Raw genomic sequence first — 27,426 nt, 5'->3', positions numbered from 1 at the left:
CCGACACAGCAGTCTGGTTATAATCATTATTTTAGAATGAGGGAGCGACATCAGGAGAAGGGGCAGTGTTACAGGGAATCATGTTGATCCCAGACTTCTGCATATTAGTCAGCCTTACCACGTGCAACTCCATAAAAAAGTAACCGTAAGCTTCAGGATCTCAAGTCACAGATTTTTCCAGATTTGAGGATATTAACACAAAGCCTCACTCATGCATTTCCGAGTAAACTTTTACCCTAAGAAGAAAAAGGACTTACATATGTAAGCATCTATTATCCTCACCCAGATGTTACATACTGCTTACATTTCACCGTTCTCAGTAAGTACGTTTCAATTCTTCAGAAACATTAAAAAGCAGTTTGCTACAAAGTGCATGCCGTTCCCGCACTATTTTCAATCTGCACTGTACTGCAGAGCAAGCTCGTCATCACTCTCAAGTTCACACATCCTTCTGCAGGGTTCGTGCTGAACGTAACTACTAAGGGAGAGAGTGAGTACTTTTTTCCTGCGTCTACGCGCAATGCCAACAGCACCAGCTGGTTTTCCAATCGCAAGCTTGCGGACACCGGATGAACACCCCGTAGCGCCCGGCAGGAGATGCACGGAAAGGCGAGAAGACGCGCAGGCTTTGCAGCAGCCCTCCGACAGCAAGCTCAGCGCTCGCCCGTACGGTGCGCCCGGAGCGCAGCTCCGCCGCGGGCTGTCTCCCCGGCACACCGGGCGCCGCAGCACCCAGGCGACCCGCCGGGCTGCCCCGTCCCCTCCCAAGGCCAGGCAGCCGCCCAGCGGCAACAACGGCGGCGAGCCCGCCGCGCCGCTGCCAGCCGGGGCGGGACCGGAGGGGCACAAGCCCGGGCACGGCCCCGGGCCCCGCCGCAGCACGGCGCGCTCGGAGGCACGGCGCCGGGCACCCCGCCGCCCCCCGCCCCGCAGAGCGCTGGCCGCGCCGCCTCACGCAGCCCCCCGGGCGGCGGGCGCCCTTCGCCGCTGCCCCGCGCCCCCGTGAGGGCCGGGCCGGCGGCAGGTGCGCGGCGGGGCGGGCCGCCGGGAGCGCTCACCTTTGCAGACGGGGGAGCTGGGGCTCTTCCTCTCCGGGGAGCTCCTGCCTTGCTCCGGCGAGTGCCGCCGGTGCCGGACCCTGCCCGCCGCCGCGGCGCTGCCCTCCGGCAGCGGAGAGGAGCAGGGCGAGGGTCCGCAGCCCGGCGGCGGCGGGGGGGGCGGCGGCGGCAGGTGGTGGGAGCGCGGGGGGCTGCCGCGCGCCCCGCCGGCACGCGTGGGGCTGCCCCGCGAGGAGGAGGCGGCGGCGCTGCCCCCTCCCCCCGGCGTCTGCGTGGCCGTGGCGGGGCCGCCGCGCGCGCCGTTGCCGGTGGGCGCCGCGCGCGTGGGGCTGACGCTGCGCGAGGCGGGCGCCGCGCGTGGGAGCCCCCCGCCCAGGGCGCCCGCGCCGCCGCCGCTCCTCGTGGGGCTGCCATGTTGCTGCTGCTGCTGCTGCTGCTTGAGCTGGAAGGGCACCGTGGCCCGCATGGGCTGCAGGCGGCTGCTCGCTCCCGCGCCGCCGCCCGCCGCCGCCGCCGCCGCGCCCCCTCCCCCGAGGGAGGTGGCGGGGGTCGGGGAGCCGCTGCGCCTCACGCGCTGGTGGGACATTGTCCGTTGGGAGCCGGGGCTGGCGGAGGGCCGTCGGTGGCGGGAGAGGAGCGGCGCGGGCGGGTCCTCGCGGGGATCCAACGCCTCAGGCGGCGGCGGCGACGGCAGCAGCACCGGTGGCGGCCCCGTCCCCTCCTGGCCGCCGTCCCCGGCCCGGGACTGCCCGCGCTGCCTCCGCAGCCTCCGTGCGCTTCATCAACAATAGTGCCCCGGCCGCCCGCCCCGCCCCCCGCCCCGCCCCCCGCGCCCTCCCATTGGGCGCGCCGCCGCTCGGCTCGCGCAGATACGGCGCGCCCATTGGCTGCGCAGCGCGCTCCGGACTGGCCGAGCCTGCGCGGGGAGGGGGGGAGCGGCGCTTAAAGCAACACGCGGCCCCCGCCGCTGCGGTGCCGCACGTGCCGTGGGGCCCCGGTCCCGCAGGGCCCCGCGCGGTCAGGCGGGCGGGGGACGGTGGCCGGGGGTCCGTGAGAGCGCCCCTCGGCATCCTGCGGCAGCGCCGGGCCTTGGCGAGCTGCCCCCGTTACGCGGGGAGCGCGGCCGGGATGGCGGCGCGCCGCTCCCGGGGCCTGGCCCCGCGGAACGGCCGGGCGCGAACAGCGGGCCCCCCGCCCCCGTCGCCCGTAGCTCTGGCTGCACGGTGCGAGGGGCCGGGGGCTCAGCAGCGCGACACCCAATCGCCTGGCCACCAGCTGGGCGCTGCCGCTGTGGCGCCGGCGACGTGGGCAATATCCAGGCAGATCTCACCGTGTCCCCGTAACCGCCAGGATTGTCACTGCGCTCCCCTGGGTTAGCAGCGTCCCCGCCGCGATCCTTCAAACAGCCCGCTGGAGCGCCGACACCCTCTCAGCCTGGTTCACACACCAGAGCAGTGAGCACGGCACAAAACAGGCCTTAGTTCACATATGGGTTACGTAGGTGCAAGGTAAACGTGCTTCAGCACCTTCAAGACGTGAAGGAATCGTCTCTGTCTTTATTGCAGGTGCCTGTTCTGGGCCAGCACAACTTCCCCAAAGTCTTCTCTGTGCTGCGCTGCAAGTTGCGTGTTGCAATTGCATACCGCTGCGGTGCTACAAATGGTGTGGCAAGAAATCACATAGCATTCTTTCCTTCAGCTCGGCTGTGCTTGGCTTTGGGGCTTTTTTTCCTCTTCCCCCAGTCTCCTTTGCTGTTTCTGATTGAAGCCAGCTTCCCTTCAAAAGCCCCGAGCTCCATCCTTGTGGCTGGCCAGTTTCACAAACCCCAAAAGTCAGACGATGTGCACAGGCCCTTCCGCAAGGTGCCTAGGCACTGGCCCACCTAAAGGCTTGGAAGGTAAAGCCCTTGTCAGAGTCAAGAGCTTTTTATGAGAAATCAGACTGGCAAAAGAGACCAGGTTGGACGCATCTCCAGTGATGAGGTTGTAATGAAGTTAGTTTTTGCATCCTGGATTAATTAAATGTCTTTTGAAGGACGTTAGGCTTGCTTAACAGGTACTGTAAATACTAGTAATATGGCCCACAGGGTAGATGGATGGGTCAACCAAAACTGGCTGCAAGAGCTGTGCCCCGTCTTGAGGGTTATCCAGGGCTACCCCCTGAATGCGGCTGCATCAAGGGGAGGCACCAGAAGCCTGGCAGACACCATCAGTCCCATGGTATCCCTTTTTTAAGTGTGCAATTTACTGAAGTCGCCTTATAGATTACATGCGTAATGCCACTTTCCCAGTCCTTTCCATCACAAGCGCTGCTGATATGATGCGGCAGCGCATCAAAATCTCAGATAACCCGCTTTGTGAAATACCTGGGAGATGGTCCTCTCTGAGCCAGGAATGGCTGAGCAGTGGAGAACAGTATGGGCTGTGTGCTGCTGGCGTTGGAGGTGAAGGGGTCTTGTCATTCCCTCGGTGACTCCATGTATGTATGGAAAAAGAGAACATGAGCTTCATAGTGCTCCACAGCAACCCAGCACGCCTGGAGAAATAAATGGAACCAGTCTGCTGCTTTGTCCTTCCACAGTTTCTGTGACTCATCTTGTGGGGCAGCACAGCAGAAGACGTTTTTGTGAAGGGGGAGAAAATAGTCTGAATCCTGAAAGTCAGTTTTGCCATAAAACAAAGTAAAGGGACCTGCACCAGACATCCAGTTTTTTAGGAATAAAACAGCAAGATGGATGTTATTAGATCCCAATGGATGTGATCAACAAAAGACAGGAAAGGTGGTGGTGATTAACTGGGATGTATTGGAACGTGTGGAACCTGGGCATGACATAAATGGTATAGAATAAGGGGTAGATATAGTCCTGGTTTTGGCAGGGATAGAGTTAAATTTTCTTCCTAGCAGCTGGCACAGTGCTGTATTTGGGATTTAGAATCAGAGTAATGTTGATAACACGCTGATGTTTCAGTTGTTGCTAAGCAGTGTTTACACCAAGTCAGGGGCTTTTCAGCTTCTCACACCACCCCACCAGCGAGCAGGCTGGGGGGGCACAAGAAGCTGGGAGGGAACACAGCCAGGGCAGCTGACCCAAACTGGCCAAAGGGATGTTCTTTACCATATGACATCATGCTTGGTATATAAATGAAGGGAAAACTGGCTGGGCATTGGTTGCCAGGTGATGAGAAACTGCCTTGTGCATCACTTGTTTTGTGTATCCTAATTCTGTTGTTGTTGTTGTTGTTATTATTATGTTCCCTTCCTTTTCAGTCCTATTAAACAGTCTTTATCTCAACCCACTAATTTAACTTTTTTTTCCTTCTGATTTTCTCCCCCATCCTGCTGTGAGGGGCAGGGGAGTGAGCGACCAGCTCCATGGTATTTAGCTGCCTGCTGGGTTACACCATGACAGCAGCCCCGGACAGCGCACAGTTACCCTAAAACAGGTTAACCTATGCAGCATTTATTTCACTTCTTTGCTGCAGTTTTCAGTCAAAAGCAGAAGATGCAATCCCCTTTGCAGTCATTCCTGCTGTGACAGCACCCACTGCCAGTGCCAGTATGGTTGCTCAGCAGGCTTTCATCGCTTGGACAGTTTATCCTCCCCAGAAATACTGGGGTTGTTTGGAAGCAACATGCCACAAAGAAATTTTTAAGGCATTCTAATTCCTGCTGCTGTTTTGAAGAGGCCAAAAATTAAAGGTATTGATTCATGTTTATTTGCATGATGCATATTACAGAGCCAAGTCACGATTTTTGAATGCAGAAGATATCTGTGACAATTAGAGTACTTCCCACATTGTTGGGCACTGTAGAAATGCCACTGCTCCACGCAGTTGTTAGGAGAATATAAAGCAACGTGTTATGTACACTGCTCATATGTATACTGTACAACTCTAAAGCAGTTTTATTGCTTTACCAGCATTAGACATGAAAGTTCAACATGTAAAGTCATGTACTGAGACCTAATCAAACACCATGTACTTCATACATTAATTTGTTTAAACTGTAACAAATGTGTTACAACAGGATCTTACTCCTACACCTTATGGAAATAATGGAAGCAACTACAGCAGGATTATGAGTTACTTGAAAATAGTTTTGAAACTTTTTTTTTAATTACTCAAACAAACCCAAAACAAAACCCCAGCCCCAAATAACTTGGATCTTGATCACCCCCAGACTCTCCTTGTAATTCACACATGCACACCCACCCTGCAAGCTCTGGGTTTTGTTTCAGCTGTTGAACTCCTTATTGCCTTCAGACGTTGTCAAACGCTGCCCAGGCCAACTCTGAACACATTTCCACATTTCACATGCAACCTTTAGGCTGGGGTTTCTTCACATCCATTACGCCCTTACTCTGGTCATAATATCTAATGTGCTGGTGCCAACAGCGATCCAAAAAGTAGGAATGAAACTCGCCACAAAGGCTGTGAGCCTTCTATCAGTATCGCTTGAACCAGCATTTTAATGACCTCAGTCACTTTAGTGACTCCAAACTCACTGGAGTCACGTGTGATCCCACATACACAGGGTGCAAGGATCCATTGATCGCTCGTCTCCAGCTCCTCTCTGCCTGGTAGGTTAACCGGCCCGTTGGCCTGCAGGAGCTGAGCAGGTCCCAGTGTGCTCACATCCCGTGCTGAAGTGACACCCAGGGGTGATGCACACTTTGTGCTGCTTTGTAGTCACTGCGGGGAGAGTAAATCTAGGTATTGCAGGCGTCCCCTCATGTGCAAGGTGCTGGTGCGTTCTTAAAATACGGTGTGTAGTAAAAGCCGCAGGTACAAACACATCAGTCCAAGTGCTGGAAGCGTATCGAGTGCCCTCAAAGGCAGACTGATAAAACACACAGAGCTGCACTAACAAATTTGCAACCTACTAAAAATAGGGACGTAAACAAGTCAGGGAGGTGGTCAAAATAGTAACCATAAATGAAAAGCAGAGAAACAAGGGTCAGAGGTTTAAGTTCATAGGCCCAAATCCCTCTGTGTGGCTATGAAAACAGCTAATACTCAGGGAGTTTTGTTGTATGAAGGACTGAAAGTTTATGAGTAGAATCACCCACTGCTCATGGTAATATATATGAAAAACATACTGTTAAAAATAATACTAATCATAGCGAACATTATGGAAAATGATTGTGCTCCAAGTAGCTTCAGCTATGTTCTTACTCCAAAATTAAATTAATGCAAAACAGCACATTTAAAGGAGCAATCTACTGCCTGAAATTGTTTTTCTACCTACAGTTGATGCAAGCCATATTGAAGGTTGAAAGACTAAAGATTCTGAGCGTCTAATCTAAACATTAGATTATGCCCCAGGATATTTCATTGCATTTCTCATCTCTTCCCTGCAGAGTGAGTTTGTTTTGCTTGTTCATGTGGGTGTTCAACATCAACAGGAGGAAAAAAAATTAAAAACAGGACAAATATAATAGACTTTGCTTCACACAAAACCTGTAAGATCCTAATTAATATTCCAGAATATCTGGGGGGATTTGAGGAGGCAAGCAGATTGAAATAAGGTATTAAGATTAAAACAATAAAAAACAACAGATGGGACCTTGGACATAAATCAAACTACATGCAATAAGCAAAAGACAACTTCAAGCAAAATGCGTTCCTGCCACATTTTATGAAGTACAATCTTTACGAAAAGTTGTCATATAAATAACATCCTGAGGCTTCAGTGCCTCACTGGTGTTAAGATAACACATTTTTGACAAACAGACCCAGTTCCTCAGTGCTACACTTAACTGCAGGCTTGAGAGATGTTTCCACCGCGTGGTCATGGCGCACATCATTACCCGGGAGAAGTGTGAAGTTGATTTCTTTAGAAGCCAGTGCAAAGTGCACCTACATGCAACCTGTGTTTTACAGGCACACAGATCAACTTTCTGACAACATGTTAAATGACAGCAGCAACACTAAGCAATACCCTGGTCGTGAGTGCCCGGCTGCTGCAGGAGGATGGTGACTGGAGCCAAGCTCGGCTTGCCAGGAGTTCCCACCGGCTGAGGGTGACCGCAACTGTTCCTGGGCTCTGCTGAGGGAGCACAGTGAGCAGCAGAAAAGGCATATTGTCCAGCACATTTCTGACTCTTTGGTTTCCGTAACACCGAGAGAAGTGGCCTGCTTCATTTAAGCAACACAGTTTAATCTCCTCCAGGTATCCTGCAAGAAAGGTGCTAAATGATTATTTGCACGTCATTCCTCCCCTTCCACAATGAAAATTTCCTTCCTTTTAGAAAGCAAGTAGTTTTCCTTTTAAATTATCTTAAAAAAACTTAATATTTTTAGTATGTATTTACAGAACTTGCAAATACAACACAGAGATTTGTCTGTATTTGTGCTGTATATAGAGATTAACATGTCACTGTATTTCTAGTCTCAGGGCAGAAGAATGCGTACAAAGTATAGAAGGAAACACTTGGTTTACAAGCATTAGACACTGATTGCTCCTACAGACCACCGGCACAGTTTCTGTACTGTGAGTATAATGGAACTATATACTGTAAAATATTTATTTGAATTGTTGATGTAATTAATTTGACAAATGACAATATTTCAATAACAGATTTTATGGCCGTATTGTAGGATGATAAATATCCTGTGTTCGTGATGAATAGGCATAGAACTACAGACACTCTTCACTTCAGAGAGCAGAAAGTTCACTCCCGATTGAGGCCTACAATCTTATTTTGCTTCTGTTTGTTTTTATAACAATTAGAAAAGCTAAAGAGATTGTGAAGAGTGTGTTGGCATGGCTTATCCATGCACTGAGAGGCAGCAAGAAAATGGTTTTGCATCTCTCTCCACATACATATACTAGCCCTGTAGCTGATTGACTTCAGCCGGGTGTGTGATGAGGTGGAAGCATGGGATTCTCTCATTTGGGAAAACACCTACTTAGAAAGAATGGATCAAGCAGTGTTGTGAATCCTCCCTGCACGCAGCCACGGGAGGCAGCAGGGCTTTTAGCTCGCCTGGTTACACCTCAGCCAGACATCGGTTTTGCCTCCACTGTCCCATCCTGCCCTCATGCATTGCACATGGCATTTGGCCTGGCCTCGCCGCCTGGAGAGCGTCACAGAGAGGACACCATCTGTGAGGAGATGAAGAAAGCGCAGCTGGGTCCCAATCCCTGCTGCTGTCAGCAGCCGGAGCCTGCTCCCGCGCTCAGGCAGGGGTCGGGCTGGCTGCGGCAGGAGCGCGGCTGGCACGGCTAGGTGACCCTTCACGGCGGCCAGCCTGCAGCTTGTCTCTGGTCCTCGGGGCAGGGACCAGTAAATCCTTGGACTAGGTCTGCTTGGTGTCCATCTACAGAGGCCCCAGCAGCCTGCCCAAAGCAGCTGATGCGCCCACCCGACCCGTGTGTCGCCTGGCTTCCCCCACCGTGCCTGCAGCTCGCACAGACCCTTCTGCTGCCCGGGAAGCACAGCGGGACGGCCACCCTCCTGCCTCCCCGGCAGAGCACACCGGCCTGCTGCCTGCGTGCCGAGGAAAAACCCAACGTGCAAGAGCTGAGCTCTGCCACACGCCAGCACGGAGCCAGAGGCCCCCCAGCTGGCATCCCACCAGGGGTGGCCCAGGAACCCACCTGCCCTTCCTCCTGCTTCCACTGCTGGTTGGCAGCAGGAGGACCCGTGGTATCTCCCGTGGCTGGCTGCTGTGGCTAGCGGTGCCCAAATGGAGCCCTTCTCATGCTGCTGCTTGCTTCTGCCTGCAAATACCTCGCGTCTCGCTTGCGATCTCAGTTCGTGGCCTATGTAAGCGGGTGGGAACCGCTGCTTGCCTGTGCTTTACAAGCACATTTCTACCCCTCACGATCACAGAGTAAAGCTCAAACACATGACTGACCTGCGTTCTGGTTTTCCAGAAGCAAACAGTAAATAAAATTAGCCTGCTTAACAGTGATTTTAAACCAGCTGTTTCTGAGGCCTGATTCAGAAATGTAATGGTCCAAGAAAATCCTTGGCATGGCAACAGAAATGCAGGCTCCCAGTGAATTCTTTCCACCTCAGGACAGATCCAGCAAGGCCTCTCTCCTGCAGGAGGTTCTCCAGCCACACGTACGTGCCCTGGCTGCGGCAGTAGAACTGAGTGTGCAGCAGTGGCTACTGCTTGGGCTAGGGTCAGACCTACAGCTTGCTGCAATGAGTTGTGTCAGATCTGATTTTTTAACTAATCCAGAGACCTGAAGGTGCTGGAAGTTACTCTTCACAATGTGTCTGCAGGGCTCAATTATTACCTTTCCAATAAGAGGAAAGGGGGAAGGGGAGAAAGAGGGAGAAAGGGAGAAAAGAGATGGAGAAAACATGTATAATAATTTCATTATGGCAGACTGGTAAAATACCAGTTACTGCAACTGTCAGTAACAAAACCAGGAACAGAGCACAAACTAACCTCACTTCTGCACACAGTTGCATGCACATGAAAGTACTGTATGAAAACCGTATTTCTGGTCATTCTGATTAGGAATTCTGGTGGCCTGTGGTGCGAACTTCTCACAAACAAAGGCTACACTAAGCAATAGGGGAAAGCGAAAAAGCCTGTACCATTCCTAGGAGCTGCTTGCAGGCCTGTTGCAAGCAGTGATGCTAATAGAATGAGCTGCACAACCCCTGTACCCTCTTTATCACAATGCCCTGTGCTATCCTTTCCTATTAGCACTCGGCAAGAACAAATAGGGCCAAAGAGAAATGCTTTCCTGCTGTGTTGCTGACTCCTGAAACAAATATCTCTATCCTTCCTCCGTGTTCTTTCCCCTTCCTCAAATCCACCTCATGCGCTTGAGACACTGCCTGCTGGCTTTTGCCCATCTTCTGCCCAAACCGTGCCTACTCTGTACTGGGCATACGTCCTCATTCTCAAAAGGCACTTGGACCATGATAGAGGGTCTTGGGAGGCTCCTGTCTTTCCCATCAGGACTTGAAATGTGCCTGGGTCAGGTGTTTCCAACCTTTCTCAACATTTGCATCCTTAACATTTTTCCAGTGCCCATGCGAGCCCCATCTAGAAATGCTGTTTGCTCAGACACTCAGACTTGCTTTCCTTAATCATCTTCCACAGACCAGCTGTCCTCAGGCAGCGTTATTAGTTGTTTTTGTAAAAGAGGGATGAGTGATCCCCAAAGCATGACTTTGGCTCAGATCACCATTTGTGGATTTCTCACAGACTTTCCCTATGGTACTGAGAGATGAAAGAAGAAGATCCCCTGACATAAAAGCAGAAGACCCAAGTGCATTTAAATTCTAGGAATCAAAATGTTTCAACTTCTTGTTGGATGGAGAATGACAACCTTTCAGGCTAACATGAAAAGCTGAATTTATACAGATACAAACATTTTGGTATAGTCAAGTTTTCCTGCCTGTGGAAAATTAACCTTCTTATCCAATAGAACGTGCCTTGGGTCATGGCAGCGAGCAGATGTCTATAATCTCCTGCACGTGGAGAATTTCCATAACATCAGAATTAGCAAGAAGTAAATGGGGAAAAAAACCCTGAATGGAAACAAATGGAAGACTGACGTGGCTGCGTTCCACAAAGTACATTCTGCAGCTGCATCGCTGCTCTGGAACAAAGGGGAGTATAATTATTGTTGTTTTACGTTCATTTCCCATTTAGCAAAGCAAAAGCTGAATAAAAGTGGCTGTTATTTCTGCAGGAAAGAGCTGGCTGAGGTGAGTATATGAGGTCACACAAGGAAATCTATGAGGAAGACTATTGCTTAAGCCTGCATAGCTCATGCACCCAGTAAAAAATATATCGGTAAAATTCACCAGTTACATTTTGTTATTGCAGAGCTCAGTCAAGGCTTCTCGGATGCCCTGGGAATAAGACTCAGCCACACCTGCCGGGGTAGGGCAGGACTCGGCTGCTTTTGCTGTCGGCAAGGAGTGGTGATTGCCAGAGAGGGAACATCTCCTTCTGTCACAGCTGCCCGCCAGCCTTTCTTGGTGGCAGCAGCCCCTCCATCCAGGGCACTAGCGACGGAGGAAAGGGCATGCAGGAACTCTTGTTATTTCCGCACGGATCAGGTCAGCATCCCTCCCCATCTTGCTGCAGTGCTGCCACCGCCCTCTCTGCCCCACTCCAGAGGCAGGATGGCCAGCAGGGCAGTGGGGAACTGGCCTGTTGTGTCCCAGGGAAGCCAGAGCTTCATGAGGTTCTCAGCGCTCCTGGCGTCCCTGGAGCCTCCTGACCCTCCCTGACTAGGCTACAACCTCAGGAGAAACCCAGCTTTCTTGGAGCCGTTTCTGGGAAGGCTTGAGAGGTCTCAGGCTTCCGCCAATGTCATTGAGGCCTCTGGATACGAAGAGCTTTGTGGGATTGTCCTTAGAGCCCCACACGCAGGTAATAAGACCTGGCCGGCCAGCCTCTGTCTCCTGTGGGCCGTATTGCTCGGCCATCTTGAGCCGCCAGCAAGCCACTGCCTGTAAGCAGAGCGCTCTCCTTCAGGGAGGGACCTTCTCCTTGTAGCAACTGCCCTCAACTCCTAATCCTTTTCTAAAGGCAGAACCCCCCCAGGCAGCTGCAAATCCAGCCTGGAACACGGAGTCTGCCTCCTGCTCACAGGGGAAGCAGGGCTCGCCACCGTCCCCCCCTGCAGCCAGGGCTTTCTAGGTTCGTTTGTGGGACCGGGGCGATTTGCCGCACAGGCAGGTGCTCAGCCACGCGCTGCTGGCCTCGCTGTGTCGCTGCCTCCTGATCTGTGAGAACAAGAGATGCAGCTCCTCAGTCTGCCTCCTTCCTTTGCGTTTTGGAGGTAGTTCTTTGGCTACAGAGGTGTTAAGACTGGCACCACTTTATTTGCTTGCAGAAATCATCACTGTGGATAGAGAAAAATAACAAGAATTAAGTATGGAGAAGAGATACAAACGATGAAGCAACCAGGGTGGAGGATGGGTCCCACCCATCTGTGTGTGATGGGAAGTGCTGGAGCCAGCGGGGTCCCGCAGCACAGTGCTCTAAGGTGCAAGGTGCGTGTTGACACACAAGCACTGTGGGGTCTGGGATGCTCATGCTGTGGAGCTGGTGCTTATGTGCAACCCCTTCCCGAGGCCAAGGCAAACCCAGGAACGCTGGGAGTGGAACCAAAGGAAAAGGGGCTCACTGCTCCGGTGACGTGGCACTAAGCTGAGTTTCGTAGCGCTTTGTGTAAGGCTGCCTCAAAGCTGTGGCAGCTGTGCCGGCTGTTGCTCACGTGAGCTTGCAGGGTGGTGGCAGCGCCCTTCTTCTGAGCTCCAGAAGGAGAACCGAGGAGACCCGAGTCCCCTCCACATGGCAGAGGGGCTGCCCCAGAGCCCAGCTAGCTTTGCATGGCTGGAAAGGGAGCGAAAGGTGGGGCTTGTTTCCTGTTTAAAGGGAAGACTTAATAGTTTCCTTCTGGTCAGGAAGGTGACTTAGTGGGGGTGATACTCAGTTCTCGGGACCATTGTGCATGCGTTTCCCTTTGTTCTCCACACGGACAAGCATCCACATCCGACAGCCCGGCACCCTGCTGCCTGCCTTAGCGGCAATCTGGCCATGGGGCACCAACTGCCTCACGCTTAGGAACGGTCACACGGGAGATAAAAAGATGAGGTCAAGTGAACGGCCTCACCCGCGTACAGGCAGAGTGTAGCTACTGTTTGTGTGGCAGCGATTCCAGGTAATGGCTCAGCTTGAAGTGCCTCACAAGCATGATTGGAAGAAGGGAAAGCAGTGGAAGAGCTCTTCATTGCAAAGTAACAAATCCCAGACAACTCCTTCAAAATGAAGGTCTCGCATCAGGAGCTGAAAAACACCAGGAAGCAAAACAAAGGAGACCGTGGTGAAGGTAAGAGCCGCCTCTTCCCAGCACGTTCCCTGCAGGAGGCACAGCAGCCAGCTCCTGGCTCAGGCCCGTCAGCGGGGGACACCTGCAGGGTTCTGCTACTGACTTCAGCCATCTCTTCTGGTTCTGTCGGACAGGACAGCCGCTCTGGGCTGGGAAAGCTCCTGCCTGCGAGCATGCCCTGACATTGCCTCCTCACGGGGAGGGGAAGGAGTGCAATAGTTCGTGTGGGAAGGACAGGGAGCCGCTATTTTAATTCTTTTCCCACCTACAGAGGTTGTTGCTTGCTGTGTTCCCCTCCCCACATGCCTGGTTGCCCCCAACCTTGACTTCTAGCCAAGTGCAGCCCAACCAAAATAGGAGGAATTTTAACACCTTTTTATCCTGTCTTCTTTTTTGTTTTTCGTTGTTTTTGTTTGTTTTTTTTCTTTTCCCTCTTTGTTTTTCTGCATTTAAGCAGGCAGACAAGGTGTGACAAGAAGCCACCTGTAAGGCCTGCTGCTCTGAAATGCCTACAAAACTGTGCTTAGCTGCCAACACCAGCACCTCACCCGCTGCCCGGTGAGAATGGGCAAAGCGCAAGCAGAGGCACCGCATTGACGCGCAGTGACGAGCCCCAGTTATCTCACACTTCTACCTGGTGACGCTGCCGTGTGCCATCTGCCACATGCCTCAGGTGCCTCCAAGTCCCACGCAGCCCTCCGTTACGAAGCAGTTCCTTATCCCTTAACAAAACACAGCTGCAGCAGGAGCTTGTTTTCCTCTCACTCCTGCGAGCATGTCTTATTACTCGTGGACAATAATCCCATGAAAAACCCACAAAAGACCATGCTTTTTGTCATTAATATGATCTTTAATAAATGGAATAACGCACCATTTTACAGCAAGCCTTTTCTTTTAGAGCTAAAGAATAGCCTTTTAAATGTTCTTATCCAATGTCTCTGTATCAATACAATCTCTTTATTTAGGTTTATATATAACAAAGCAATTCTTACAAGTATTCATAGAAAACTCTGTAGTGGCTTTAACAATGTCAGCTTTCATAGTGGCATCCACAGATGATTAAAAAACAAAAATTAGCTTTTTATTTCATACTCACACTGTTCCATGAAACACAACTTATACAGCATAGCAAGGGTATTGGGCAGCTTATACAAAAGAAATAACTGAAAGCAATTATTTATAAATTCATACATGATATTTCCTCAGTCATTTGACAGAAAAATCAAAAATACCCGTTAACAAAAGGGTTCTGATGAGACTCCATATTCTAGGGTTTCTCCCCCTCTTCCCCAGAAAAGCTCGCTCAGAAAGTAATGTAATGCTGTCTTTACAGTCTTTCGTAAGGAAAATGGCAGTTTCACATCTCCTTATTTCAGCTTCTACAGAAGACCAAACCCTAGAAATCAGTCTTTGCCACGTTCATTTTCCTCTTATACTGCACTTGGGGGGAAAATAATCAACAGTGATTGTAAAATATGATTCCAGCTTATATAAATGTGAATAGAGCACACTTTTCCTCTAGAGACAAAAAGCAGACAAGAAACATTACATACAAACTGTTTTAAATACATTTCAACAGTGTGAAAGAAAGAGAAGAGTCACCAATTAGGAAATTCAAAAGTTACAAACAAAAGTCAGCTATAACTTGGGCTTGCCTGTTTCTTTGTTCTTGTGACTTGTTTTACAAACTACAGAAACATTAACTACTTACTTTACTTTTGAATAAACGAGATTGAAGTGTGATACTTCATGATACAGTTCTGAAGCACAAAAAAAAGTGAATCAAGTGCTCTAGAAATAAACCACACACATTTTTGCTCTGTCTTAAAAACAAGAGAATGGGCTACAAAAATTGACTTTTGGGAGACCTTAGAACTAGGGAGTTATAGAGGCTAATTATTTCTGCTTTAGAATAGTTACCAGGCAAGATGCTATGCCCCGCTGGATGTATGCACCTGTGACATACCTGCAGAAGCCTGCAAGAACTTTGAAGAAATCCTTCCTTACTATGCTAGTTAGTTACTGCGCTTGTTGAAGCAGGATGTATGCACTAAAGTTAACCAACTGAATGACTTGCAAATGTACACAACTGTTGATCAGTAGGCTTTTAGAAGTATCTGACAATACGTTATAACCTAACGTAACTCCGCCTAGTTCCTGCTCGTTACGCACGTTATGTATATTAAACCACAGCGAAATAATATAGAAACTGCCATAAAAAATAATTGGTATTAGTAACACACCACAGCGGCCACTAAATTGGATCTGCATGAAGTCCAGATCAACACTAAAGGGCTTTGGTGTAAATGAGTCTGTATCTTGAAACTTTCTGCTCCCACTGGTGCAGTTCCACCCTCTCAACACGCACTGGCACTGACCCGCCGGACAGCCCGGACATCAGCTAACACCTTGGCGCGTTAGCAGCCAGGGTTCACTGGTGGTCCCGCATCCCACCTTAGCATTCCCAAGGGCTAATCCTCCCAAGAAGTTTTTCGAACCACTGCTGGCGGAACCCAACCCTCCTGTGCCCATAACCAGTGTCAGACTCCTCTGACTGCAGCGGCAGCTCGCCCAAGCGCCAGCCGATGGGATGCTGATTTCACAACTCCCACTTCGATCTGTGGAAGCGCTTAAATCTGTTATATCAGAAGTGGAAGTTCTGCTACCCATTTTAGTCAGTACAGAAGAAACCTCAAAATGAGCAATCTGACTTGTTACTATTTCACATCAAAACTGAGCCTACTTGGGTGGGGTGGGAGGTGGGATCCAAAAAGGGATGTATTTCTACAGCTACAGTTTTATATGACAAGATAGAAGCCTAAAATGTAATTGGATTTAATGGACTAAAATACTACGTTTAAATGGCAACCACACACGTTAACTACAGCTACTACGCAAAAAAGCCTTGTAAAAATCACCGTTTATTTAGTACTTTGGGTTATTTTTTGATGTTTAAAAGAGGTACCGTAAATTGCTCAGCTTCAGTGAAGTTTGTCACGTGCATCCCCCCAGCTTTCTCTCTCTTTCTCATAAATCCATTCCATCTGAGCAATCAGGAACAAATCTGTCATGGGAGATCGTGTGCTACCGGACTGTCACAATCTGATCCCAATCTTACTGTGATGCACTGAAGACAACTTAAAATGGCATATGAAAAAGAACCTTATACTTGCTACCAGTGCTACCGTCTGATGCTGTAACTCACAGAATTTTATCCTGGAATTTATGCACGACACACATATGCATCTAAATACATACAGAGTTTACATTAAAAAAATATACATTTGGCATCACTGCAATATGTATAGCTTTTTCACTGAAGAAAGGCTTAAAGTTGAACAAAAAAATAATAAGCATATTAAAAAAGGAGGTTAATATATTTATCTGTTAAAATGGATAGTGGGAGACCAGACAGAAAAATGTGAATAATCCAAACTTATGCAAAATACTAAGTTGTCCAGTCTATTAACTTTCACAGACTAATCAATTCTATTTCAATTTTCTTTGATAAGCTGCTCCAAATTTTCCAATCAGACACCAGGTCACGTATATGCTACTGTGCTTGGCAATTATTATTTTTATGACTTAAAAACAGCCACTTTCAGCAATGGGAACTGCCATCATTTTTACACAAGTAAAAATTACAGCATAATGAATTTATCCTGTATGAACTAAATATGTGAGTTTTTAAATTCTCCCTAATTAGGCTGGAACTTTCCATAATAATGTTTCAATAGCAGAATGGCTATGATCTTTTGAATACTTTTAATGAAAGAAAATTATAATCTGAACATAGGCTTAGTAATGTTACATTAGCGGACTATTATTTTTTTAACATTTAAAAAAGGAGTATCGTTGGAGCAAAATCACTGAACACAAACTATGGCATATACAATGTGTACATATGTATTTTTTAAGTAGCAATTTCATTATTATTAAACTTGGCCCAATAATCTATTCCATACAAATACAGAACTTCCTTATTCTCCTTTCTGAGGCAGGTAGGATTAAAGATTTCTTTTAGAGCAAGCTGACAGATGGGAAAATAAGTACTTTCTGAACATATTTATAAGGAGGGTTTTTTTGGTAGGATGGTTGGTTGGTTCCTGAAACCGGCCAGCAACCATCTTGCATTTTTTTTGTCCCCAGTCCACTGAAAAAAAATGAAACTGTCTTGCTTTTTAAAATTAGGTAATTTTCTACATGGAAACAAGACACAAATGAACGGCAGTAAGAAAGCAAAATACAAACAAACATGCTTTGTTTCTGAGAATATTCTAATGATGACAATGTCGATTGGTTTTCTTTTAAATGAGGAATTCCTTTATCTTTAGCTGTGCAATTTAAGAGCATCCTAGAGTTTCAAGAAAGGAATTTTTAAAACTAATTGTTTAGCACATGAAGCTATAAAGCATTATAAGTAAATTCAGGGTAAGTGTTGCAGATAATCCGATTTGTAAATACCAATTTCAGAAGAAAATAAATCTGACTATGAGGCATGTTCAAATGGTTCGAATTCACATTCTGAAAATCACGTTACGTTGGTGAGCATCTCTACTATAGGAAACAGAAAAAGAGACAATGCATTAACCTAAGCAACTCTTCTGCTTCTATTAGCACATGATTTCTAAAACCAGTAAGATTTTGGATTTTGGCTTATATATACAAACATCACAAATGTTTGCTCTAAAATTTTACTTGAATTACACATTATAAATTACCATAGCAAATATTCTACTGTTGCCTATTTGACAGCGGCACAATTCATAGGTATTTACACTATCATTCTATTTTCATTTTGCTATATTTATCTTGCCTGCAATATACATGAGAAATTGATAGAAAATTATCAACTTTTATCATTACCCTTTCTTCTTAAAAATAACCCTCCAAAACCAAACCAAAAGAAAACAAACCCACAAAGAAATAAAACACGTTTGCCTCCCCTGTTTATAGTACATTTATCAACTATGCATGAGACCGATCTGTAGAATTCTCTCTCTTACATGTATTTTGTTTGGTTAAGGATGACTCCCCATGGTATAAGATAAAATAAAGTATCATTTAATTTACAGAGAAAGTATTCTGTGGAGATTGGATTATGTGCTGTGAGTGAAAAAGGGGCATTACTAATTTAAGCATTAAAACCAAACTGCTAATCTGATCTCATCTAGCTGTTTTACAGTAGGTTTACAATTACAATATTGTGGTACCTGCTCAAGAGTTTGTTTTGACTGAACTTTACAAATAAATATTTTTTCTCTATTCAATCTATAGGGTATTTTCCAATAAAGTACATATTTTTATTCTATTTATCCATGGTAGATTACAAAGCTAGTACTTTCTACTACTAATAATTCATCCCAAAAGCCCTCCAGCAAGAGACAGAAACAGATAAAGGAAAAGAAACCATTAGGTTTACTTTAAGGATGTTTAAGGAAGACTGTAGAAGAACATTTTCATCTGGTATTATAATGATTTTGATTGCATTGAGCATAAAAAACTTGGATTTCTTACAAAGGATCGGCCTGAAAGAAAGGCTAGAAGACTGGTACAAATCTGTCTTAGCAGAAAGAAGCAGCAGCCAGAGCAAATAACTTTTCTCTCCCCAGAGTGTTTCAAGTTAGATAAGAGTGTCCTAAATACGCTTTTCAGCCCACATTTTGAAATGCTGCTGATGATACATGCAAGGCAAAGGAAAAAGTCATTGGGAAAGGAGTGAAGAATCTTCAATATGCATGATAAAGCGACGATCACAAAACAGCATACCGTATTTCAAATGGAGACTCAAAGAAGGCCAAAAGAGAAGGAAACCCCAGCCAGCATTATGAACAGAATGCCAAAAATTCTGATTCAGGTCTTGAAACCCAGCTGAGCAACTGGCAGGTTTTCAACATCTGGGATGCGAGATTGGAGCAGATGGGAAGCCAGAGAGTGAATTAGAAGTAAAACCAGAGAAAGGCAGTATTTTTGAAGAGGGGAGATATAACTGTGTATTTATACGGGCAGATAACAAAATTATGCCTCAGAGGCGGAAGGTGCTACTTGAACTGGTGCTTGAAGAACACAGGAAGCCTAGACTGTGTCTCCTGGCTTGTATTTCTACAACTACACTTAATCGAAGTCTGGATTTTTAAAGTTATCTCTTGGAGATATCTAGGAGAATCTAAGAAACATTAAGAAGCATTACAAGAGAAAATCATAGCAATCAAGCATAAACAAGGGAGTTTGGGAAACAGCAAGAATCAGATGTAGCAAGGCATATATTACTCGAGTTGTATCACCAGATATAGACAAACAGGGCTGGCAAAGTTTACCTTGAGGTGCGGGGAGGAAATAATGTAACAGCAAGGAAACAAATGAGCTTGAAAGCACAGAGCATCTGTTTCAGTCAGCTGAAAGGAGACAGGCTGGGGGAGACAATTGTTTGCTGCCAGTATCCTGCCACAGGAGTTTGGCAGGCTGGCTGAATAGATTTTCTTTCTTTGAACATCATCAGTTTTCAAATAAAGTGATAAAACTTTACTCAGTACCAAAGACAGACATGTATTATATCTTGTTTATCTCAATAGTTTTTACTGAAGTGTTTTCAATCAGAAAGAATACTTCTCAGGGGGAAGGATATTTATTACGTGGAAGCAGGTCCTGACCAATAAGAAAATTAATTTCCTTTGAGTAAACAGTAAAAACAATAATTCTAAAAAAAGGTAGGGTTTACTTGAGATGGTGAAAAACCGATTTATCTCACTCAATAGGTATTACATTCGTGTCCACTGACACCTAAAATCAATGCACATACAAACTGAAAGAAGGGTCTAAGCAGAGGGAAAAAACCCCAACCCTCCCCTGCAAACACTTATAACCATGAATTTTAAAAGCATGCAGTAAATTTTAAAAAGATGAATGAGAGGCTCTAAAAACACTGAAGGCAGAACAAGTTTCAACTCAACCCAGCAACAACAGACAATTAGGATGCACCTACCTGCTTAAGTAATCAGGCTGATTTTACCCTAGACTCTCTGTAAGGAGGTCAATCAGGACAAATTTGCAACTCATCACAAAACTGTTTTGTACCAAGTAAGATTCATGATTCTTCCTCTGTGTAAAGAGAACGCGTTCGCAACCTGTCTTAACTAGAGCTTTTAAGTACAACAGTTATTAAGATTTCTGAATAAAACCTATTTTTCAAAGTACATCATTAGTGATCTAAATAAGCCTTTACATAAATACAGGGGGTAAAACTGCACAGAAAATAAAAAGGAAAAAACCATCTGACATGGTTTTCTTACATTTGTTCAACGTTTTGTTATTCAGAACTTCACAGGCGAGCATCTACTACTATAAAGGAAACACATTTTGATTTGGAAGGATCAAAGGAAGTGTATTGAGCTCGGATTTTTTTTTTTTGTTCCTTTTTAAAAGCCCTTTCAAGTTGGGGAAAATTCATGCGTTGTCACCTCAGAGCACAAAGTGATATAGGCAGCTTCAAGCTGGCTACGGTGTGCAAAGTTCACTGTCATGACTAGCTGACTGCTCAACTGTCAGGGAAAAATTAACAAATACAAAACGGGGAACATGTGGCAGTTTTAGAAACACACTTTTCAATAAAGCATACTGTGAACTATAGACTATTGCACATTTCAACATGACACAAGAAAAACAGGGGGTTCAAAAGAGAATACACTTTGTAACATAGAAATATACAGACTACCTTGTGCACAGAAATCAAAACATGGTTACAAGACACCACTGCAGTCAAACCTGTCTTATAGTCTGCTTATGATCTTAGTGACCTTAAGAAACTGGTCCAAACTGATTATCAGCAATACTTTTTTTTGTTATTCTTTTTTAAAAAAATATTTTGAGACCACATTCTTGATACACATATATATATTCCGTGGTCAAAACAGACAGACTTAACTTTAGCGATACTAAATAAAAGTGCAAAAACATTCAAAAAATAAAACAAAATAAAAAAATATGGAAGCATAAGCTAAAAATTTTCTGCATAGCTGAAATCTATTTAAAGCGAGTCCTTGGTACGGGTTGCTGACAGGAGGAGAAAGCAGTTTTTTTAAAAATGTCTTCTGCACGTTTGTTTCAAATAATGCAAAAAAAAGGTCATTTGTCGGCTTTTAAAGTATTTCACAGGCAGTTCACTCCTGCGTCCTTAGATACCATTGTGGTGGCAGTGCCTCCTTCCGCAAGGTATACAGCAGTGCTGGATTTGGAGTGGACTGCCTGGTCGCTGCCGTTATTGTTGACCTCGCAGTGCAGCGGCTCGGTGGAGATGACCCATGTTGAAGGACGCCACCGCTTAAGTGAGTACGGAGTTTTCACACGCTTCTTGATCTTTTCTCCTGAGCCCGATTTGCCATCCTGTGAAGAGTCACCTACTAAAGAGAGGGAAAAAACAAAACAAAACCAAAAAAACAAAACCAAAAAAAAAGAAAAAAACCAAACCCAAACAAAAAATAAAAACAGAGCAGAAAATAGTATTATGAGGAAGATAAGATTAGACTGGAGAGTCCAGGGTTGTTACTCATGCAAAACAGAACAAAAGAACAAAATCTTATCACACGAATCAACTGTGTGGCAGAGGCATGGCAGGTCTATCAACCACAGTAGCTGCCACTAAAACAAGGGGTCAGATTCTGTTCTCTGTCAGAAATTACTTCAGTGAAGTAATTTGTGTTACCTTGAATGCACATTGGCATCAAACAGCAGAATCAGCATTTGACTTTTGAGGGGCTTTTGCAATCATAGTATCTTATATTACCTGTAATGGGAGGTACAAAAAAATGTCGCTACTACAGGACGGCAAAGGCTAAACTTTTAATAGCATAATTAAATCATAGGTCCCCTAATCCTGCTTAACCTGGCAAAGCATTTCACCTGAAGACAAAATGGTCCGTTCTCTGTTAAGATCCTAAGTCAGGATTTGGGATGTTTGGTTGTACAACTGGCGAAAGCAACTTTAATCATGACAAAATTTCAGCAGCAGAAATCTGACTGTTACAAAACTTTATATAACCTTCAAACCCTTTCTTTTAATTTAACCTTCAATTAAAGAAAGTTACTGCAATAATCTTTTTTCTTTACCTCAATAAGATTTCAACTCAAGTCAACATGTTAAGACAAAATTAGGGTTTCCTACTTAAAAGGAAGGCTTTAACATTCTACTGCTGAATATTCAACTACATTTCTTGAAAGATTTGTTCTGTTTTGTTTCTAAACCTTTTCTTTCCAAATATGCCTGGCACCACAGATTATTTCACTAGTATCCCAGCATCTGTCTAAACACAGTCAGAGGTTTGCAAGCACTTTTCAAAGACTACAGTGCATTTTGGAAATATATTCTCTTTAAAAATGCACTCTTAAAAACGCACACCTTCCAACAGCTCCAACAGGCCCGAGGTGAATCTCAGAGGAAGTACCTGATTTAACTATAACTACACGATTACCTTCTTATTGTAAAAAGGAGAGTGCCCCATTGCAACCTCTTTGGCAGTAAAACTCTTAAGGCAGTTATTCTGAAGGAGTCTATTAAAATCAATTTCTTCTCTAACTACTTTGATTAATTTTTAATACGTACATGGTAAGGTGACAAAGGATTGCTACAATTGTTGGAGCTCAGATAGCAAAGTAGAAAATGCCTGACCCTCTGTCTAGGCTGAGCTACACAGTAAAATCAGTTGCTTTACAAGTAATGAAGCATGTAAGTAGTTATTATAATAAATTATTTTAATTAATGCAGCTTAGAGCCAGCTACTCAAGAGAATGAGGAGAAATAAGGAAAAGAAGGTGTAATGTGCCCCTGAAGGAAGACATAGGAAGCTTTTTCAATGTGCTTTGCAGCTGCCAAGGTAGGTGCCTTGCAAGGAATAATGAAAATTAGAAATCACTCCCTTCCTGGAGTCAGAGTAGACAGGTTATAAAGGGACGGATTTACTCCATGTATGTGGAAGGAAGGTAGTGACCTAACGTGCTGGGGTTGATGGAGACAGAACTTTATCAAGATGATTTAAATTGTGCTGACAGAAATTAAATTTGTATGGGATTTAGTAAGTACGCTTCGAGGAAGGACAGGAGAGACAGAAGCATTTTCTATTCAAGCAGACACACGGAGTTATTAAGTAAAAAAGTGTCAGGGAAACTGTTCAAGTCCTGCAGGCACTTACACTGCATACTACTGCTATCCAAACTATTTGTAGCCGACAGATCCAGTGAATTAGGCCTCTGCGCTCTTCTAGTCTGGGTCTGCCCAGGATTTCTCACTACATTCTGGATACTGACTGCAGCTGTGTCTTGCACTGGGCAGGGGTTACTGTTGTTGTTATTGGCATTTGTTCGGCCGTTATCCAGTGGTCGCTCGCTCCTGTCTACCAGGCGGTCCAGAACACCTTCATCATGGCCAACCTGCTGCTCCCGCCTCAACAAGGGTTCATGCTCATCAGGGCTTGAATTAATATTCAGCCGACTATCCTCTCCGCTGAACTGGTTCTGAAGCATCTCCTGGGCCCTCTGCGCTACCGAACTGGCTGTCTGGCCAGATGGCACCGTGCCATTGGCGTACTGGGTTGTGCCAGCATGAGAGTTTATGCTGTGGCTTCTCCCAGCCACTCCGTTCATGGTAACTGTCACGACATGAGGTTCTGCAGCATTGATAGTGTTCATCTTGGCAATGCCCGTTTCCACTTGCTTCAAGTTTGATTTGTGCTTGCCACCAAATTTTAACCTTGGCTCCTTTGTTGAATTTTTGGTGTTTAGAGGGAGGCTTGTAGGCCTCTTCGGAAGGTTCTGTTGCTTGGGTAAAGGATAGACCTGAGCAGATGGGACATCTGGAATCAAACATGCTTGACCATTGCCAGCTTGTGTGAAGTCCTGTTGTCCTGTCACCTCTACTGCAAGTTTTATCAGTGGATAAAGCAAGCTGGAACTAGTGCTGCTGAGTGGATCTGGCCCGCTGAATTGCTTAAGCGAATGTTCCATCAGATTCTCATCAGAGCTTTCTTTCAGGTTCTTATCCACTTCTTTCGGATCCAATTTATTTGTCTCCAAGTCCTCCTCTGTTAGCTGCAGACAAACAGGGGTAGGCCCACCCGGCTGCACGACATTTGTAGTATGTAAGTTTGTTTCATCCGAATAAGGCATTTCGGATATGGTGGTCATGCCCGTGCTAGGCGTGAGGCCGGTAGTATTGGTGGTGGTAGTATTGGTGGACAAACTGGTGACGCTTGTCTCAGGACTAGGGATGCGAGCTTGTGCTTGCTGCCGCTCGTAGTTAATGGAGTTTCTGTTCTTTTCCCCTGAAGTCAATGGTGTAGTGGACATTGAGTGTTCAGAAGAAATGTTCTTCACGATGCTGTCAGTGTGGTGGATTGAATCTTCAATGTAGGAAGAGGAAGAGTAATCTGGATATGGCCTTATCTTTGATACACGCCTATGATGTGACAGATTCCTTTAAGAAAAAACAAGTGATATTAAGATCATATATGTAAAAATCACCTCATATTACAAAGCCTCTCATTTAAGAGAGCTGAATGTCTTTCAATTTCTTTTCATGCATAAACTAAGGACAGACACAGTACAAACTCAGATCTTTCAGTAGCTTCCTTGAAAAATCCTGGGTACCAGAAAATTGGTTTTACTAGGACAGCAATTTTGTCATGGCTGTTATTTACACAACTAAGTTGGATAACTGTAATTTTCTTCCATTTGTCCAATATGCTGTTTGTCCAGTTCACTGCTAAGGTACTGGTATGGTTGCAGAAAAACAACACTGAAGGAGGGCAACAAGAATTCAACACACAAGATGGAGAAAGTGATGCTGAGAAAAAGTCACAAGGTCCTAAACCATGAAAAATCTATTACTTTAACGATTTAGGTATTCTGCAATTTGAACGTAATTTTTTTCATGACAATAAGCACCGCCATATACAGCAACATTACTCTTCTCTCAAATCCAGATCTGTAGTGTATATTAGTAAGCACTAATGTCAGTTCTGCAAATTCTCACTCCCTCTGGATCATGTATAAGCAGAGAATGTGCAGCACTTCTCTCCCTCGGGTCAGAATAGCAATGACTTAAACGATGGCCCTGCGGTTCTTCAACTGAAAAGCTACAGGTTTGAGACTTAAACCATTTCTTGAACTCATGTTGCCTGCAAATTCACAGTTTTTAGCAGAAGTTTTACGAATCATTTAGCAAGAGTCCTTAAAGACAATTCATAGTCACTTCGTATCTTTGCAAGCCTGTTTAGACACTTTGCCTATGTTCAGTTTAAAAGGCTCCTCTGTGAGCAGTACAGCTGTTTACATAAAAAGTGCCTGAATTCTGGGGACACATAGGAGATCTTAAGAACACAGGTAATAGGGATCACGTCATGCAATACACCTATATAGACTAGCTCATGTAACACACCCACTTCACGTGTGTAGAAACGTGAAGCTAGCAGAGTGCTCTAGCCTCCTTCGTGGAGTGAGCTGAGCACTGCATGGGGCATTGGTTGCTGACTAAACCCAAATGTTTTCTCTTCTTACCGCTCATTCTGCATGGCAGTTGACATCGGGTTGACCGTTGGACTAACTGATTTATTTCTCTCCCAAATCATCATGAGTTCTGCCATCCTCTCCTCAGCACACTGCGCTGTTAGTCGAGCTTCAGCATCTTGATCCCAACAGTCTTCAATCGTTTCTTTAAGTGACCTCACAGCCTACCAGGAGACAAAGAACACCCCTTTATCTTAAATTATTTTCCTTTTATATTGTGCTTCTAATTTACTATTTTATGACGGCATTCTGTATGCATGAAAACAGTCACAAACTGGTGAGAAAGAGAAACAGAAGACAGACAATTCCATTCAAAGCTAGTTTACCCTAACAGCAGCAATGTGCAGGTCTAGAATTATCATACCCCACACACCCGCCCCAACTGGGAAGACGACGACTTAGGAAAAGCTACATTCACCAATGCCCATACAACCTTCAGCCAGCCCTTTCTGATGACTGCATACTCAGCTCGCCCTCCCTACCTTATGAAAGCTGTGCACTAAGGATTGATGATACTCTGGAAATGCTGTCATTGTTATCCTCACAATTCACCTAATGATCTCTGCCTTGCTTCCCTGCACTGTATGCAAATAACACAGCCTTGCTCATTTCATCGTGCTTTTCTTCCTCTGTTCGCTACTGTAACATCCACATGCCCCTTAAATATCAGTGAATTTGTCTGCACTATCGCTGCTCTTGCTTTACAGATGGAGAAGCAGAAACAGACACACTTTCCCAGGACCACACTGTGAGGTGAATGGTGCAGTCAGGATTAGAGCTCAAGACCTCTAAAACGTGCAGCCATATGGTCAGAGACCTGGAGAGGAGACAACGGAAATTACAAGCACCGAACACTTCTGCTTCCATTACAGGCCGAGTACAAAACCCAGGCAGACATTTAGTGGCCCCTGTTGCCAGCCTGTGGCCCATGGAAAGGATACGGTTTGCCAGAACATCTCACATCTACAGCCCAGCTTTAACTTCTCCAGCACCAATGGCTGTGCGCAGTCCCAGCTGGGCACTGAGGCACTCAGCGGGCCCTGCCGACTGCCTCTGTGCCAGAACTGCCTTGCTCACTCCTGGCAGGGAAAGACAGGACTAGCTCTGCATGCTAGCCAAGAGCTCCTCACCCACAGAGCGGGCTCCTGGCATTGCTTGCATCTGGCAAGTCACTGCTGCTCAGTGATGCAGCTACGGCTGCACAGGTGGGGATGAACTCCCACACTAGCAAACCCTGCAGCTCCCACTCCCACCGCAGATCGAAGGGGGGATAAGCAATTACACCCCTCTTAGCTGAGGGACACGAGTCCAGAAGCACACTCAGGGACAATGACAGCATAGTGTATTGGATCCATTTTCTCTCCCAGAATAAAAGCCTTCATTCGGCTTCTAGGACTTGGTTTAGTCACAATTTAGACATATCCAAGTCATTGGACACTCCTCATCTCCTGTCCTACCCCTTTGTAAGACTCTCCCTTACAGGTTTCACCAGCAGTATATTTAACCAGTGTTTCATTTAATATTGCCTCTCTTCTAGCAGATCCTTTCCTTTTGATGTTTTAAAGATCATGAAAGAAGCATAGTGATGACTGTATATAGATTTAGACACAGAAGATTAGGACCTGGGTCCGGGCTGAGGTTAACTGGAGCGTAGTTTTCTACAGTATCTCCCCTAGAGTGCTCGCTCATTCAGATGTTATCCTAGACTGGCACAGGGTGGAGTAGGTTGTTTGATATCCATGAGAGAACTACAGATTGTTTACTTATTCTTCTTTTCTCTTAAAGCAATGGTGTGGATTCATCCTCAGAGCTGGACTTACCATCATTATTATTATTCTGACTTTTTGCAAAAAAAAGTAGTGACAACAGGAAGAATGCATTAGGCAGTTTAAATATGGGGATCATTAATATTGCTTGAGTCTATCAGTTTGTTAGAACATAATTAACATTTAAAATGGTAGTCTGCAAAACAAAACAAACCTTCTTGAACTGT

General features: G+C 45.9%; 2 protein-coding genes across 5 annotated transcripts in view; both read right to left on the bottom strand.

Moving 5' to 3' along the window:
• FAM117B (family with sequence similarity 117 member B) overlaps positions 1-13,711 on the bottom strand; it is a 40,358-nt gene extending 26,647 nt beyond the window's left edge. The window contains exon 1 of the mRNA XM_080400190.1: positions 1,059-13,711. Within this exon, the coding sequence (XP_080256316.1) occupies positions 1,059-1,644 (586 nt within the window). The 5' untranslated portion in view covers positions 1,645-13,711. The remainder of the gene's footprint in view (positions 1-1,058) is intronic.
• A 107-nt stretch (positions 13,712-13,818) lies between these two features.
• BMPR2 (bone morphogenetic protein receptor type 2) overlaps positions 13,819-27,426 on the bottom strand; it is a 109,015-nt gene continuing 95,407 nt past the window's right edge. The window contains exons 11-14 of one of the 4 annotated variants that reach the window (XM_080400128.1): positions 25,425-25,597; positions 23,063-24,342; positions 21,580-21,660; positions 21,197-21,260 (exon numbers count right to left, since the gene is read on the bottom strand). In XM_080400128.1, the coding sequence (XP_080256254.1) occupies positions 21,611-21,660; positions 23,063-24,342; positions 25,425-25,597 (1,503 nt within the window). In that variant the 3' untranslated portion in view covers positions 21,197-21,260; positions 21,580-21,610. Of the gene's footprint in view, positions 21,661-23,062; positions 24,343-25,424; positions 25,598-27,426 lie in introns of all 4 variants that reach the window. The other 3 variants (XM_080400126.1, XM_080400129.1, XM_080400127.1) reach the window with 3 other exon arrangements.

Source organism: Falco punctatus (genome assembly GCF_963210335.1).
Source record: "Falco punctatus genome assembly, chromosome: 8".
Classification (NCBI taxonomy): Eukaryota; Metazoa; Chordata; class Aves; order Falconiformes; family Falconidae; genus Falco; species Falco punctatus.
Note: the sequence above shows the minus strand (reverse complement) of the source record. Positions and strands in the feature narration are given on the sequence as shown.